This window comes from Propithecus coquereli, unplaced genomic scaffold (genome assembly GCF_000956105.1).
Source record: "Propithecus coquereli isolate 6110/MARCELLA unplaced genomic scaffold, Pcoq_1.0 Scaffold689, whole genome shotgun sequence".
In the NCBI taxonomy this organism is placed as follows: Eukaryota; Metazoa; Chordata; class Mammalia; order Primates; family Indriidae; genus Propithecus; species Propithecus coquereli.
This window is the reverse complement of record NW_012152940.1, coordinates 373,929-389,462: the sequence shown is the minus strand read 5'-3', so window position 1 is coordinate 389,462 and position 15,534 is coordinate 373,929. Positions and strand designations below refer to the sequence as shown.

General features: G+C 53.0%; 1 protein-coding gene across 1 annotated transcript in view; it reads right to left on the bottom strand.

Moving 5' to 3' along the window:
- The window catches only part of GFPT2 (glutamine-fructose-6-phosphate transaminase 2), a 28,056-nt gene extending 12,758 nt beyond the window's left edge, over positions 1 to 15,298 (bottom strand). The window contains exons 1-7 of the mRNA XM_012660885.1: positions 15,199 to 15,298; positions 14,565 to 14,690; positions 10,803 to 10,861; positions 10,024 to 10,158; positions 7,667 to 7,728; positions 3,991 to 4,070; positions 3,384 to 3,501 (exon numbers count right to left, since the gene is read on the bottom strand). Of these exons, the coding sequence (XP_012516339.1) occupies positions 3,384 to 3,501; positions 3,991 to 4,070; positions 7,667 to 7,728; positions 10,024 to 10,158; positions 10,803 to 10,861; positions 14,565 to 14,679 (569 nt within the window). The 5' untranslated portion in view covers positions 14,680 to 14,690; positions 15,199 to 15,298. The remainder of the gene's footprint in view (positions 1 to 3,383; positions 3,502 to 3,990; positions 4,071 to 7,666; positions 7,729 to 10,023; positions 10,159 to 10,802; positions 10,862 to 14,564; positions 14,691 to 15,198) is intronic.
- Between the last annotated feature and the right edge of the window lie 236 nt (positions 15,299 to 15,534).

Genomic DNA, 15,534 nt, shown 5'->3' with positions numbered 1-15,534 from the left:
GCCCGCCTCGGCCTCCCAGAGAGCTAGGATTACAGGCGTGAGCCACCGCGCCCGGCCTTAAACAACCTGTCTTTCAGAACCACAGTTTACAAAACCAAGTTTCTCCTATAGAAGTAATGCAGCTAGTAATGAAGAAATGATAGAATTAGAGTAATTGATTTATGAACTCCTAATTATTAATAACTCTAATCAAGGACCGTCAATGGCTGTTGAAACCAAGAGGTGAAAAGCTGAGAGCAGCTTTTACTGGACAGATAAGATTGGCAACACCAGAACCCCTAAAAGGAGAGAAAAATGAGACACCATGTGCCTCCCGGTGGAAGGACACACCATCGCCTACGCAGTTTTGCCAAAACAATCAAATCCGAATGAGATCAAATTTCTAGACACTTGTAAAGTCCAGTTTACAGGAAATACAGTAGACAGAGGAACACGGCACGCCTCGGGGGGTGCACTCGGCAAAATCCAGACAGTGGGAAACTCAGGACAGGAGACTCAGTCTCTTACACACACACACACACACACACACACACACACACACACACACACACACCACGTCACCCTGTCACTGTTTTTCAGCATGTGTTGGCTTTCTTGTCTATGCACGGTACATGACAGAATCACACACACAGACACACGGCCCTGAAAGTAACCTGCAGCGTATGTCCACCAATGAAACATGGGCCATCGTTGTTTATTTTTATAACTTTCTCTGTATAGAAAGGATAATGATTTTCCCCCTTGAGATCACAGTACGAAGTGTCTTTCAGAAATAAGTTTAAGCAAGAAAAGTTGGTAAGTGAAAAAGAAAGCTCGGTAATTAACAGCACAGGTGGTGGGTGTATAGATTTGGTAGAAACCACGCAGGTAGGGCTTGAAGGACCACTGGAAAAAAACTTCATTCTAGGAAGTGCCACACCCACAAGTGTCTCTGCAGGCAAACGAACAAACTCCCGGTACAAAGTTAAGGAGAGAGACTGCCAAGCTCGATGGCTCCACGAGAGGTGTATCCGGCCAGATCCCAGGGAAGAAAGAGAAGGATGGAAAGCCAAAGCGCTGGAAAACAAATTTTAAGCAATTCTTACCTGCTGTATAAAAAGGAGAAATTCAGAGTCACAGGGGGAGGAACTATAATAAAAATGGCCCTACCCTGTCTCCAAGAGCTAAACACTGCTTACATTATAGCGTGGCCCTCCCCGAAATGCTCGATGCATGTGTGTTTGCATTTATGTGTGCATGTATATATGCATGTTTATTTTAATTTACAGAATGGATAGTAGTCTAGTCATTAAGGTCACTGGTGCAAGAGCTACACCTGGGGTGGACACTGCAACTCTGTCTCTCACTGGTCCTGTGCCCCCAGGCAACACGGGTGACCCCTCTGACCCCTGGCTCTGGCTCTTCCTCTGTGAACAGGAGAGGGGAGCTGTCCCCCCACAGAGGTTTGCTGCGGTTATTAACAAGGCAGCCCAGGCGTGGCCCTCGGCACAGGGCCCCGCCGTTTGTGGACAGCGGCTACGGCCGTCTGAGAGCTCTACAGTGTGTCTTCCTATCTAGGGGGTCACCTTGTCACTATTTTTCAGTACGCGTTGGCTTTCTTGTCTATACACGGTACATGACAGAATCACTTTTTTAAGTTCCAAAAACCTAAACAAACAGAAGAATCTTGAGGATTTTAATTACAGTATTGAATTCACTGATTAACTTAGGGGAGAATCAACATTTTTTAAAAATTAATTTTTAATTATTACATTAATTTAAAATTTTAAGTCCATTAATTTTTGAAAATATCCACTTGGGAAGCTGAGATAGGAGGATCCCTTGAGCCCAGGAGTTCGAGGCCAGCCTGGGCAACACTGTGAGACCCTGTCTCTATGAAAGAAAGGAAAAAAAGAAAAATAGTAATATTAAGCTTCTTACTGAGGAATGTGGAATCTCCTCCTCCATTCAAATCTCTTTGTTTTTCATGGTAAACTTCTGTAGTTTTCTCCAAACAGATTCCAGACCATTTTTATTGAAATTTATTCTAAGGAATCTAATTAAACATTTTTTTTTCCAGCTGTGGTGAGTGGTATTGCTTTTTTTGTTTACCAAATGTTTGCCAAGAGCCTCTGGGGCCTGGTCACGTGAGGAGAGACAGCAGGGAACCAGGCAGACGTGGTCCGGGCCTGTTCAGCTAGCAGCGCAGGGCTGGGGCTGGAGTGTGGGGTTTCCACACCTTCGTTCCCACCTGCTATTAGTAGGTCTAACGGCCTTTCTGCTGCAATACAAGTAATTATTTCATCTCCTTTCAGGCATTCACTCTTTTTCAAAAAGGAAATACTTATCATATTTCACTGAAAATAGGTACTATTGGTTGTAAGATCACAATTATTTGATATACTTCGAAGAAGTAAAAACTTCAGCAACTTATAATGGCAAGATGCCAAAATCTACAAAATGCTGTGTCTCAGAATCATTGAAATAATCTTAACTTCTCACTGAAATGGTTCCGCAAGGAACACAGCTGGGGAAATGCCGCCCTTCCCTGTCGGTGCCAAGCGCGATGCTGGCCGTGGCCTCAGACAGGCCCTGCGTTCCTGCCATCCCTTCCCGTTTCCCGGGAGACCTGGCCCGGTGTCCTCCTGCTGCCCGGCAAGGCCCTGCTGGAGGCCGGGTGGGAGGCGAGAACTGAGAACTCTGCAGAACGGAAAGAGAGGAAGGTCTGGAGGGAAGAGGCAGCGGCTGTGTCTGCGTGGTTTTCTTCTTCAAGGCAGGGAGCGCGCTTCCCCCCTCTCTCTTTCTCTCTCTGAGTGTAAAATTTTTGTAATAAGATGGGCAGGAAGCAGAATTTCTCAAATTTCAAAATGATTACTTTGTGGATTGATGAGAACATGGATTTTAGAATCAATTGAACAAACCCCCTAAATCTTGGCTCTGTCTCTTACAAACGGACAGAGCCCTGGCACAAGCGGGGGCTGTGGGAAGAACTGAGGTCCGGAGACACGGGCCCCATGTGAAGGGAGCAGCCTCTGAGCAGACCCAGACACGTGAGGCCTGAGCGAGTACAGCAGTTTTCCAGAGAAGCTAGAAATACAGATTTTTATGTAGAATCCTCCGATTTTAAAATGTTGGCAAATAATTCAATTATTTTGTGCAGGCGCAAAACACTGTGCCCGTCAGTGGCTCTGGCCTTCGGCCTCCAGGGCTGCGGACCACGGCCCTGCAGGTACTCACGGGCAAGGACTCCGGGACAAGGGCCGTGGGGGCTGGAACCTGCTTCGGCCCTGCACCTTGCTGAGCGACGAGGAAGCAGCTCAGGAGGGGGATAAGGCAGGAGGGTGCCGTTTAGACGGGCACCCTTTGGTTATGCAGTCCCAGGCAGGAAAGGGCAGGTTAGTTACCTCGCGTCGGAAGCAAAGAAGAATTCCACTGCCTTGTCGCCCACTGCGTGCAGGCAGGTAGAGCTGTCCAGCCTCTTCATCCTGGTCTTGCAGATGTTCTTGACGTTCTCAATAGTGCCTAGCAAATGAAGGAACGCTTTGCAAATCTCATTAGACTATTTTGTTTGCATAGCACGCAGCAAGGAACCAATTTCCCCTCTGAATGTGTGTGGGAGAAACGTGCGATTTTTAGCTTCGGCTGCGTCAGCGGAACCGTGTCAAGATCCTCAAATAGCACGGACCACTGCAGGAGCATCCCCACGGCTACAGCGTGCGAGCAATGCGAACAAAACAGACCGAGGAAGCGCTCAGATCGAGGCACGGCGGCCATTCCACAACAGAACTGCAAGCCGTTCTCTCTGCTTTTGTGTGTTTGAAAATATCCACCATAAAAAGCTTTTTAAAAACATGGAGCCAAGCGCCAGCTGCGTGAAAACCTTTTGGACCTGGAGCCGCGTGCCAGCTGGGGCCTCCTTGCCTCGGAGGGGAGCTGGCCGCACCCGAGCAGCCGCCGAGTCCGAGACGTGGGCAGCAGCTGCGCTGTCCAGCTCCCTCCCGAGAGACTTACGCGTCCTGTACAGGATGGGGACCTGCTCCGTGGAGAGCTTGTATTTGCTCCGCACTCCGATGAGCAGGGGGCTGCCTCTCCTGGAGCGAGAAGAAGGCACCAAGTTACTCACCGCCTTCCACACCCCATCTGAGGCGGGATCCCAAATCTAGCCCTTTCCTGGGGGCCGACGATCGTGTTTAGGTCTCGGCCACAGGAGGTGCTCTCGGGGTCCAGAGCAAGGACCCAGCGGCCGGCACGGGAATCCCCCACCTGCCAAATGAGCCTGGTGGTTCCTCCCGTCCCCTAGGACCGGGGACTCCGCCAGCACGGTGAACCCCCACACGGGACTAACCCACACAGTTCGATCGCCAAGGCTGAGCGCCGGCACGCAGGGGCACACGGGGCTCCCCGGCCTCCCTTAGCTGCACACCCCTAAAGCAGGAGGGCCCCACGCCCCGATCTCCCGAAGACTCCCTTTGCGTCCCCTCCTTTCGCCCGGTCCCACTGCTCTCCTGCCTTAGTGGGCAAAAAGCTAACTGGCCTCTGTGTACACTCCACTTTGGGGGCCACCTGGGGCAACTTCCAGGGTGGTTTTGACTCTGCCTGAGCGACACCTCACGGATGAAGTTGAGAATCTTCGACCGTACAAGGCGAACTTCGCTCGTCATGAAGGGGACGGTGACTTTCGCAGGGCAGACTCTTGGGGAATTCCTGCCGCCGGCCAGGGGAGGGCCCTGACTCAGGTCCTCCCTCCCAGTGCCTCTGACTTGGCCGCGAGCAGGCTCCCCTGCGCCTCACCAGGGAAGCCCCGGGAAAGCGCCCACGGTATCGTTTCGAGGGTCTCAGCCTCTAGCGCTGAAGGTGCTGCAGGGATCACTCCATGACTGTAACGGCATCTCGCCTCCAAAATCTAACTCTTTGCTCATTCTTACAAATCACAGCATGCAAATCTGATTACAATGGGCGTTGCACAGAAATAAGCTGCTCATTCTCGTAGCTCACTCTAAACCTCCAATTCTAGTCTGAACCCGAGCAGGTAAAATTCCGGTAGTTGCTAAAGGGTGCCTCCCCCTCCCACACACTAACTCACTGAGAAGAAGAAAACACCCAGCATGCGGCAATCAGGCAATCTGCGAGCTGCTTCAAACACATTCATGAGAACACCATGAGGTAACGTTTTACCTCAACCGGTTTCTTGTTAACTTAGATCAAGGAACTAACGACCTACTTGTCAGTCAGCCCGAATCCTGCCCGCCTGTGACTGATGGTGGTTAACCCGCCTCAACACAGTGCCCAGTACTTCTTCAGCAACAACAGACCTTGTTTTCCAGTGGTGCTGGCCCGTGTGTGACTTCTCCAAGTGGGGGACAAAGTCTGTGGCTCTCAAGAAGGTCCATGAGCACCTTGGACATTTTGGCCAATCTTTTATTACGTCTTAAGCAAATCTGAGACGGTTCTGGGCCCATCAGGGAACTAGCTTAAATAGTCTTTAAAATAATGAGAGTGAGGCTGGGCGCAGTGGCTCACACCCGTAATCCTAGCCCTCTGGGAGGCCGAGGTGGGCGGATCGTTTGAGTTCAGGAGTTTGAGACCAGCCTGAGCAAGAGCGGGACCCCGTCTCTACCAAAAATAGAAAAAATTAGCCCGGCATGGTGGCGCATGCCTGTAGTCCCAGCTACTCGGGAGGCTGAGGCAGGAGGATCGCTTGAGCCCAAGTTTGAGGTTGCTGTGAGCTAGGCTGACGCCACGGCACTCTAGCCTGGGAAACACAGTCAGACTCTGTCTCAAAAAAAAAAAATAACGACAGTGAGAAAGCATGTGCTTATCTAATTTTCTTGGCAAATGGCCCCCAAATTGTACTGTTGTAGGTTGAGCTCTGTGGTTTCTCTAGAATGAGACATAAAAGTCTCTCAAGACATCCCAAAGGTTGTCCTGGAGGTTGCAGAGCCATCGGTTATAGGCAACTTAGAAAAATAAAGCTTTATTGCTTCTTCATGCTGCCCTCTTCCGAGTTCATTTTAAACAATAACATCATGATAATACCAGATTTTAAGAGGGGCTTCTAAATTTGATGGGAACCAACTGGGATTTTATACTTCTATGATTTGAGGGAATTAAATTCCAAACGGTAAATCAGTTCCAGTTCTGGAAAAAGATAAAATCATGATAAATGCCTGTCATCTCCTGCCAGGACCGTCTGCGAGGGACAGCCTCGCTTCTCCGGCCCAGTCTCCCAGGGCCACGGGCACACCCTCCGTGGCTCCCGGGAGCTTCAGAATGGAGCCGGCCGCCCGCAGGGCATCAAGCCCCTTTAGAGCCAGGCCTTGCCCACCTCTCCACTCTCACCAGCCTTCCGGGCTCCTGGGGCAGCGTCCCCACCACCTTGCTCACCGCTGTCCCCTGCGCCTGACACACAACCGGTGGCAGTCAAGCACACACTAAGCCTGGAAGAGCCTCAAGCCCCACGGTGCCCCTCCACCCCGCCGTCACCCCGGCCAGCAGGGACCCTGGAGGCAGCACCTGCCCTGGGCCCCTTGCCTTTGCTCATGCTGGTCCCTAGAGCCCGCTACCTGCCTCCTCCAGGCCGACAGCTGCCCCCTCAGGCCCCCGGTGCACTGGGCCCCATCACAGAGCATCACCCCCCTCTGCCCTTCTCTGCCCTCCTGCACGACTGTCCGGCCCTGAAGGGCAGGGACCAGGTCCCATGTCACCAGGTCCCTAGGGCCTGGCACACAGTAAGTGCTCAACAAATGTTAGCTGCACGGACGGATGGATACTCAATCCATCTGAATATAAAATAAAAGATGGCACTCAATCCACTTCCGTAAATCCACACAGCTCTGGGGGCCACACGTGGGCTGAACCAGACTCTCTGGGCGGATTCCTGGGACCCCCTGCTGTGAAGCTTGTGAAGTTTGAGCTCTGGGCCTCCGAGGCCTCTTTGGTACTGGATCCAAATCAGTGTTCCCTCTGTTTCCTAGTGATGTGCTCATTCTGCATGCTTCTTCTTAAGAGGGGGTCTCCCAAATTGTACTGGCTTCGAGCCCCACAAAACCTGGATTTGCCCAATACAGTTTGTTTTTTTTTTTTTGAGACAGAGTCTCACTCTGTTGCCCTGGCTAGAGTGCCGTGGCGTCAGCCTAGCTCACAGCAACCTCAAACTCCCGGGCTCAAGCGATCCTTCTGCCTCAGCCTCCCGAGTAGCTGGGACTACAGGCATGCGCCACCATGCCTGGCTAATTTTTTTTTTCTATATATTTTCAGCTGTCCAATTAATTTCTTTCTATTTTTGGTAGAGACGGGGTCTCGCTCTTGCTCAGGCTGGTCTCGAACTCCTGAGCTCAAACAATCCGCCCGCCTCGGCCTCCCAGAGTGCTAGGATTACAGGTGTGAGCCACCGCGCCCGGCCCCAATACAGTTTTGTTTTTATTTTAATTTGTTGTCAACTTCTAAAAATCTGGACATTCCAAATAAAAATCCAACTTTCTGGTTTCTCTTTTTAAAATATCAGAAGCTCTAGCACCACCGGCCACAGGCACAGGGCGCAGTCCCGGGGCGACGCCACGGCCGTCCTTCAGACGCAGCAGGCACCTTCCGGTGTGCTGGAGGCCCCGGTCCTCCCCTGTGCCGCAGCGAAGCGATTTTATTTTATTGATTTCTTTCTTATTGGAAATATCAATGCATTCTGCCTTACCTTGTGGCAACGGCTTCTCCTGGGTAGCGGATGCTCTTGAAAACCAACGCGAATGCACCTTCCTGAAAACACATGGGTGAACAGTGAGGACCAACTCGCTCCAGCTAGCCGAGCCTCTGCGGCCTGGCCGCTGCCCCAGCGGGTCTCCCTGGGCCCCCCTTCACCGTGGGAAGTCCTGGGGTCCTAAGGAGCCCCAGAGGGTCTCCCTGGGCCCCTCTTCACTGTGGGAAGTCCTGGGGTCCTAGGGAGCTGCACGCAGGAGCAGCTCGAGCAGGGGATGGCAGGAGGGAAAGGGACACACAAACGCTGATGTACCAGAGACCAGAACATGTGATTTCCTGGAGAGCAACGTAAACCACACCTCTCCAGTCCCACAGGGAGCCCCTGAGGGACACCCACCTCCAGGACGGGCGGGCTGGACAGGCGCACTCAAGCACAGGAAGTGCGGGCCAGCCGGGGCCCTGCTCCCGGCCTCACACCTGTGGGCTGCGCTCAGCCCCACACACAGCACAGCCTGGGTTCAGTCCCCGCTCTGTGCTTCACGGGGCGACGCTTTTAGCCACCTTTGTGCCTCGTCGTCCTCGTCTGTGAATGGACATGAGGATAGTCCTGCCTGGGATGGCTTCTGTGATGATGATGAGCTACAGCACTGCACGAGGCCTGGCACGCGGAGGACCCAAGAGAAGCCCAAGCTGCTACTGTTGTTATTGTTATTTCTGTGGATACGGTTACTTGTGCGCTGTGCCTCGGCCTGCTGGCTGTGCAAAGCCAGAACTAGAGTCCAGCTCTCCTAACGCAAGACCCAAAGAGCTTTTTCTACTTACACTCTTGGTGCAAAATTCTCCCCTACATCCTGGCCGTCCGTACTTATTTATCACGACCCTAGTAGACCTCAGTGACGTACAACTGGCTATAAATCCAGGTTTCCCTGTGAACTCTCCTAAGTGCTGCAGCCCTGGCAGCCCAGGCCCTGGGTGGCCTGTGCGTTAGGTCCAGCTCGCCCGCTCTGCGGCACGGCCAAAGGGGCCGGGTTGGCGTCTCCAGGTCCCAACGGCCCTTCCAACTGCCCAAAACCAAGGGGCTTCAGGCAGATCCTGAGGCTTTGCTAATTTAGGAAAAGTCCTAAGTTTAAAAGTGCCCTTATGGGGGAGAGGTATTTCTAAAGTTTCAAAATAAAAATGGAAAAGCAGGAAATACCGCACTGCAATACCAAACAGGCTTCCTGTGCACGGCTCCCTGCACCAGCACGCAAAGCAGGGGACAGGATCTTCCTGCTATTTATACACGTGTCCTCTGAATTGTGGACTCCCAAAAATGGGAGTCACAGAGCAAAGAGTTTTGACAGTAGACTTACTTTTCAAATAAGACTCTGAAAACCTTCGCCCAGGTATGATCCATCGTAAACCGCAGCATGGTGCCTGCAGCAGCCAGTGACCCGGGATGTCCCAACTCTCAGCCCCAACACTGTCTCCACGCTGCCGTCGCCATGGAGCAGCTGCTGGTCGGCACTGAGAGGTCTCGGGCGCTTCCCTCCTCCTGCCCCATCCCAGGTGGACCTGTGGGGCTCCATCTCCTCCGCCGAGGACGGGCTCCCCTTGGAAAATCCCCCAGCGTGAGCTCCCCTTCTCATCCCTTCGGCTCCTCGGGCCCTGCCCTCTGGGATGTCACGAATCTCTCTCTCCCTCCTGGTCATTCCCTTCAGCAACACAATCTCCCTCAGAAGCACAGCCCTCTCCTGCGCCCTCACCAAGCTCACAGGTGCATGGTGAGAAGTCACAGACCGCAAGGGCCAGGCGCGGTGGCTCACGCCTGTAATCCTAGCACTCTGGGAGGCCGAGGCAGGTGGATTTCTTGAGCTCAGGAGTTCGAGACCAGCCTGAGCAAGAGCGAGACCCCGTCTCTACTAAAAATAGAAAGAAATTAATTGGACAACTAAAAATACATAGCAAAAATTAGCCAGGCATGGTGGCGCGTGCCTGTAGTCCCAGCTACTCGGGAGGCTGAGGCAGAAGGATCGCTTGAGCCCAGGAGTTTGAGGTTGCTGTGAGCTAGGATGACACCACGGCACTCTAGCCTGGGCAACACAGTGAGACTCTGTCTCAAAAAAAAAAAAAAAAGAGGTCACAGGCCGCAAGGCCAGTCACAATTTCAGGACGTTAAAACAAAGCAAGGCACTTTCTATTTGATGTTTACTACCCAAATCACAGAACATCTCCCAATTCCACCAAGATACAACATCTTTAGGCCAGACGATGGGGATGAACCATCTTTTATCCCCAGGACTTTGTGCAAATTTGCCTAGTAAGGGCTTATAAAAAACGAAGGCATGATTTAGACAGATGGGATTTATAACTCACCAACTGCTGAATGACTCTCTCGACCAGCGTTGAAAATGTAATGTCCTCGGTTTCTCTATTGTCGAACACGTATTTAATCAGCTTGGCGATGGTCTCTGTATCTGTTTCTGACTCAAACTCGTAGCCTTTGCTTTCCTGGAATGTGCGGTTGGACACAGCGTCAGATAGTGGTCATTGAGCAATGCCTGCCCAGCCGACTCCCTCTCCTCCCCGATGACCTGCTCTTGGAGCAACTTAAGCCAAGAACAAGGAAAACTGGGAAGGGATGGAGAACGTTTGCCAGAGTCACACAGACAAACACCACTGACTCACTCCTGGATTCCCTGAGATCATCCCTCCTCAGAAGCTTGTCCTTGCCACTAATCCGGACATTGCAAAACAACAGCAGTCGAAACGATAAAGTACGTGAGTCAAATCCGCCCACATCTGACCAACACCGCACGAGCTTCCCAAACTGCAGACACTCACCACCCTGACTCCCACCCTCGTTCCACGGATTGTGTGACTCAACGTGTTCTATCGCGCAGACGCCTTAATACATCAAGTGCGTGTGATTTTGATTCTGAGAATCGGCAGTGGCGTGAGGGAAATGCTAATGCTCTGGCATCTCCTCAGACGAGACCCGGGGAGGCCGGGGCTGAGGTTATGTTCAACGCATGGTGGCCAAGATGGGTCTCGCTCAGTTCCCGTGTTTGCTTCTGCAGGGAAACGAGCCGGCCGGAAGGTTTCCAAGGAGACCATGCCGCTCGGCCCAGATGTCACCTGGGAAAGAATCTTACCAGAAACTTCCTCAGATCCTTGTAATTTGTGATGATCCCATTATGGATGACAACAAATTCTGAAAGAAAAGTCAAGAGAGAAGCGCCGTGAAGAGGTGAAGCGCGGGTCAGAGGAGAAGGGAAATGCCGCGACGGCGTGCAAGCTCCGCAGCCTCCACTCCGACAGAGACCCTGCCCGGCAGATTCGGTCACAGTGACCAGCACTGATGTCTACGACGACTACGATCTAAACCCGAGGAATACACGTTTCTCTCAGTGACAGGCAGTCACCGCCCGCCCATGCCGGAGAGCTCTGTGCTCGGGGTCCGCAATGCTCCGGACAGGCTTTGGTGCCTACGTCGCACGGCGGACAACTGGCCCTTCATTAACCAGGATTACCCCAGGCACTCCCAACAGACGTCAGGCTCAGAGAGGTCACACGCTAACAGTCCGCTGAAGTGCTTCGTTTGACCTACACTTTACACTTCACAGTCCCGGCTTTCTTGGCAGGAAAATCCTCGCGCTGCCGGCATCCCCGGGCTCAGCCTCGCTTCTGTGTCCGGGTCTCCCTGCTGCAGCGGCCTCCCCAGCGCTGCCCCCCGCCCTGCAGGGGACCCCGCGGACGCTGGGGGGCGAGTGCTGTGCTTGCCTCAGTGCCACTGCGTTTTCTCAATAAGTAGCTGATGAGCGAGCACCTAGGGAAAGGTCTAGGCCAGCGTGAAAGGTTTTCTGGGCAAAAGCCCCCTTTCCCTCTTGTCCTGGATGCGGGAAAGATTCCTTACTGCCCTTAACGTTCAATAATTCCGCCAGGATGTGTTCAGATGTGGGATGCTCTTCACAAGTGCTGACGCTGTGGAGTGATCCTTTGGATCTCCGATTCCAATTTTTCTTCAGTTCAGGAAAGATTCCTCCCACTACGTCTTTTAAAACCTTTTTCTTTACTTTCACCGTAAGTTCCTCTCTACCTTAAAAAACCTGTCGTTTAATTGTGGGACGTCACACAAAAATGGGAGGGCTTGAATAAGAAAAGCCCAGGTTCGGCGGGTGCACTGGCCACAGCTGAGCTCCGCTGTGGCGTTTCGGCTTCTGTCCTGGTGGCCTCTTGGGGACCCTGCTGTCCGTGTGTTGCTGTCTCTCACCTGGCTCCAGGCCATCCTCTTCTCCAACCTTTTCATATCTACTGTGACATTATTTCTTTACATTATTTTCTTAACTCTCGCATTTTCTTTCATCTTATTCTGCTATTTTAACTTCTCATTAATTTCTTTCCTACAATCCATGTTTTCTTTGCAAGAGCCTCTCCGTGCAATTTCCTTGTGCACTGTGGCTACTGCACGGGAGACTTCCTTAAAAGCGTGCTCCTCAGGCCGGGCGCGGTGGCTCACGCCTGTAATCCTGGCTCTCTGGGAGGCCGATGCGGGCGGATTGTTTGAGCTCAGGAGTTCGAGACCAGCCTGAGCAAGAGCGAGACCCCATCTCTACCGAAAATAGAAAGAAATTAATCGGACAACTAAAAACATATAGAAAAAATTAGCCGGGCATGGTGGCACATGCCTGTAGTCCCAGCTACTCGGGAGGCTGAGGCAGAAGGATTGCTTGAGTCCAGGAGTTTGAGGTTGCTGTGAGCTAGGCTGACGCCACGGCACTCTAGCCCGGGCAACACAGTGAGACTCTGTCTCAAAAAAAAAAAAAAAAAGTGTGCTCCTCAGCTATCACTGCTAGCTGTTAAGAAAGTTTATGAATCTTTGCTTACTGCCCATGCTATTTTCTCTTCAATTACTCATCCTGAGTCAGGGCAGAAGTGTCCAAGTTCGGGCTTGGGTGGGTCTCCTTGGAGCCACCCTGCTTTGGGGACACAGAATCATCGTCTGCCCTGGAGTGGTGGATTTTCCGGTGAGCTTCGCCTTATCGCTCGGGCGGCTGGGAGGCTGTGGCTGAAGTGGCAACATCTCAGGGTGCGCAGCCCTGGGGCAGTGTTTTCTCAGCCGACACTGCTGCCCTGGGGACCAGCTTCTGCATCCGCCTTGGCGTTTGGCCAGATGTACAGTCTAGGTCCTCCGCACCGTGGGGTCTGCTGTCCTCCTCCGGGGTGTAGGGTGCTTGTCCCAGTCACGGCATGATGCCCTATGGTTCAGGGCATGGACCAGACCCAAGGAACAGTCACGAACTGAAGCCTCACTGCCCAAAGACTCTGACCACATGGACACATGAGTGCCCCTGGCCTCTGTGCTACCTCCAGCTGCGCTTCTGAGTGGGGTAGACGGGGCTCTCCTTCCAGTCTCTGGACGATGCCTGCCCTTCCAAGTTGGGCGGGGTGGGCTGGTAAATCCCCGCAGAGTGCTTGGGAGAGAAGCTGCACTTTCTGTTAGGGCTGAGGGTGGCTGTCCTTCCTGCCTGGCACTACCTGGGGTCACCACTGATCCACAGTGGGTAAAGGACCCCAGGGAGGTGCTGCTCTCTCCTTGGCCCAAATTCCGTGAGGATATACTGCAGTGAGGCTTGTCACGTGTGTGGCCAGGTGCCTGCTAACAGGCTGCTAACAACTGCTCTGATGTATTTGATCCTTACCGTGATACAGCGCTTGGAAAAGACGTGCACTATGCCAGGGGACGTCTGGAGTTGGGGTCTGGCTGACTCCAGAAGCCACGCTCTTTCTGGATGGCCACCCTGCTATGCCCAGGTCCAACTCATCAGGAGCTTCTGCCCCGACCACGCCTCACCCAGAGTGGGGACCTACTGAAGGCCCAGATCATGTCTTAGACTCTGGCACGCCCTGGAGGCCTGGGAGGAGTGAGGGAGTAAATCCTCTCCCATCTCCACGCCCACCATGTCCTAACGCAGGAGGCCCTGACACCCTGGAGGCTGACCGGCGAGCCCCTGAGAGCTGCCAGCCGGAGCTCCAGCCTACCAGTCTTTCTGGCACGGGAGCGGGCAGGGGTGCTATTTAAGAGAACCACGCCATGGAGAACTGTCCTGGCGGCCCAGCTAAGTGATGTGGACCTGTGAGCTGGGGCTGGTCTTGGGGGTGGCTAGGGGAACCCACCAAAGACGGCCGTGAGCAGTCACAGTGACCTTGGCCCTCTGCCCGTCGGTGGCGTTCTGAGCCTCCATAAACTCAGTGTTTCCGGATTCCCCAGCTTTTCAAGGGAGCCAGATAGTCTGGACTTTTATGCACGATAATTCTTGATTTTTAAAAACACGAAGTGAGCTGAGTCGAGGGCTCTCCTGCTGGGAAGACCCTTTGGGCTCCTGGCTGCAGCTCCTGCTTCTCCAAACCCTAAGCTCTTGGCCGCTGAGGTCTCCTGCAGGAGCCCAGAGGTGGAGCAGGTGCCTCAGACACCAACCAAGCTCAGCACGGCCCCCGCCTCGCTCTGGACCACTGTGCGGGGACAGCGGGTTTAGCTGGATGAGGACGGTCCCCGTCCTCCCCTTAAGGCACAGCCTTCTGGGACACTTCAGTCTCTTAGGGAGGAACAGTGTCCGGCCCGTCAGTCCCTCCCACTGCCACATCCCACTCATGGGCTGGGTTCCAAGGAGCCAGCAGTCCTGATAAGCACCGTCATTTTCCTGTGGGTGGCCAGCAGGCCAGCACCGCCCAGGGGCCAGCTGAGTGTGCCTCTTCGCAGAGGCGTAGGGCCAACAGCAGGGCTTTGGGAGCAAGGTCGTTTGTGTGAGAAGGCGGCTAGAAGTGGGCATGGAACCTGCTCTGGCCGGGACTAGCTCTGCAACGTGGCTCAGGGTGGGCAGAACCTTCGGGGACAGGAGCAAGGCCACACCACGTACCGTTGCCTTTGTCTGAGCGCTGGGGGTGGCTGTTGACAGCATTGGGGATCCCGTGGGTGGCCCAGCGAGTGTGGGCCATGCCAAAGTGCGTTTCAAACTCCACCTTTAAGTCCATGCTGTTTTGTTCTAAATGAAAGAAAAATCAGTTTGCCACACTTTAAAAACCAGACACAGGACTGTTAAGGGAAGGTGGTGTTCTCACGCCACGACACACCAGCCATGCCAACGGCACATCCCAGCCAGGCCCCGCCCCGGGTACTCCGGCCGGATCCCCCACCACCGTGCTTACCAGTAACGCAGCTCACGTCTTTACTGAAATAAACTTACTGTAAAAAGAAAATCATACTAAAATAGAAAAACAGTATCTGAATAATTAAAATAAATTTGCCAGAATAATTAAAATACTGTACATAACTATTAAAATTTTTTAAACTTCTCCACGTGCCACTGCCTAAAATAAACCATCCCACACTCTGTGGAACACAGTTTTACAACGTGGGCTTAACCCCCCTTCTGTTTATCCAAGCTTGGATACATCAACATTTTTAGTCTCAAATGCTGTTGGAACAAAGTCTTTCTGTTACGGGGGCCCTCGCTGCATTTATTGCCCGAACTCGGAGTGTTTTCCACTTACTGTAAAGTTCTTCATCCAGAGCCTTGACTTTTCCCCTCTTCTTGACAAGCTGGATTTGTCTTTCTTTGGCTTCGTGATTATTTCCATCAATCGCCACACCTGCGGTTTAAACATTATTTTTCCTGTTGGAATTTAAGTTTTGTCCCCCACGCTTGGTCACACGGCGCTACGCAGGGCGGGGCTGCACGCTCAGGGCTGCTGGTTACTGCAGGCCTCGTACCCCAGGCGTGCTGGCTCGGGGACAGCTGTGCAGTCTGCATGAAATCTACTTGGACGCAAGATGCGAGACTCCGGCAGTATTAACCGCAAGCAGGGGGCCCTCCCTGCTTCCTCCCC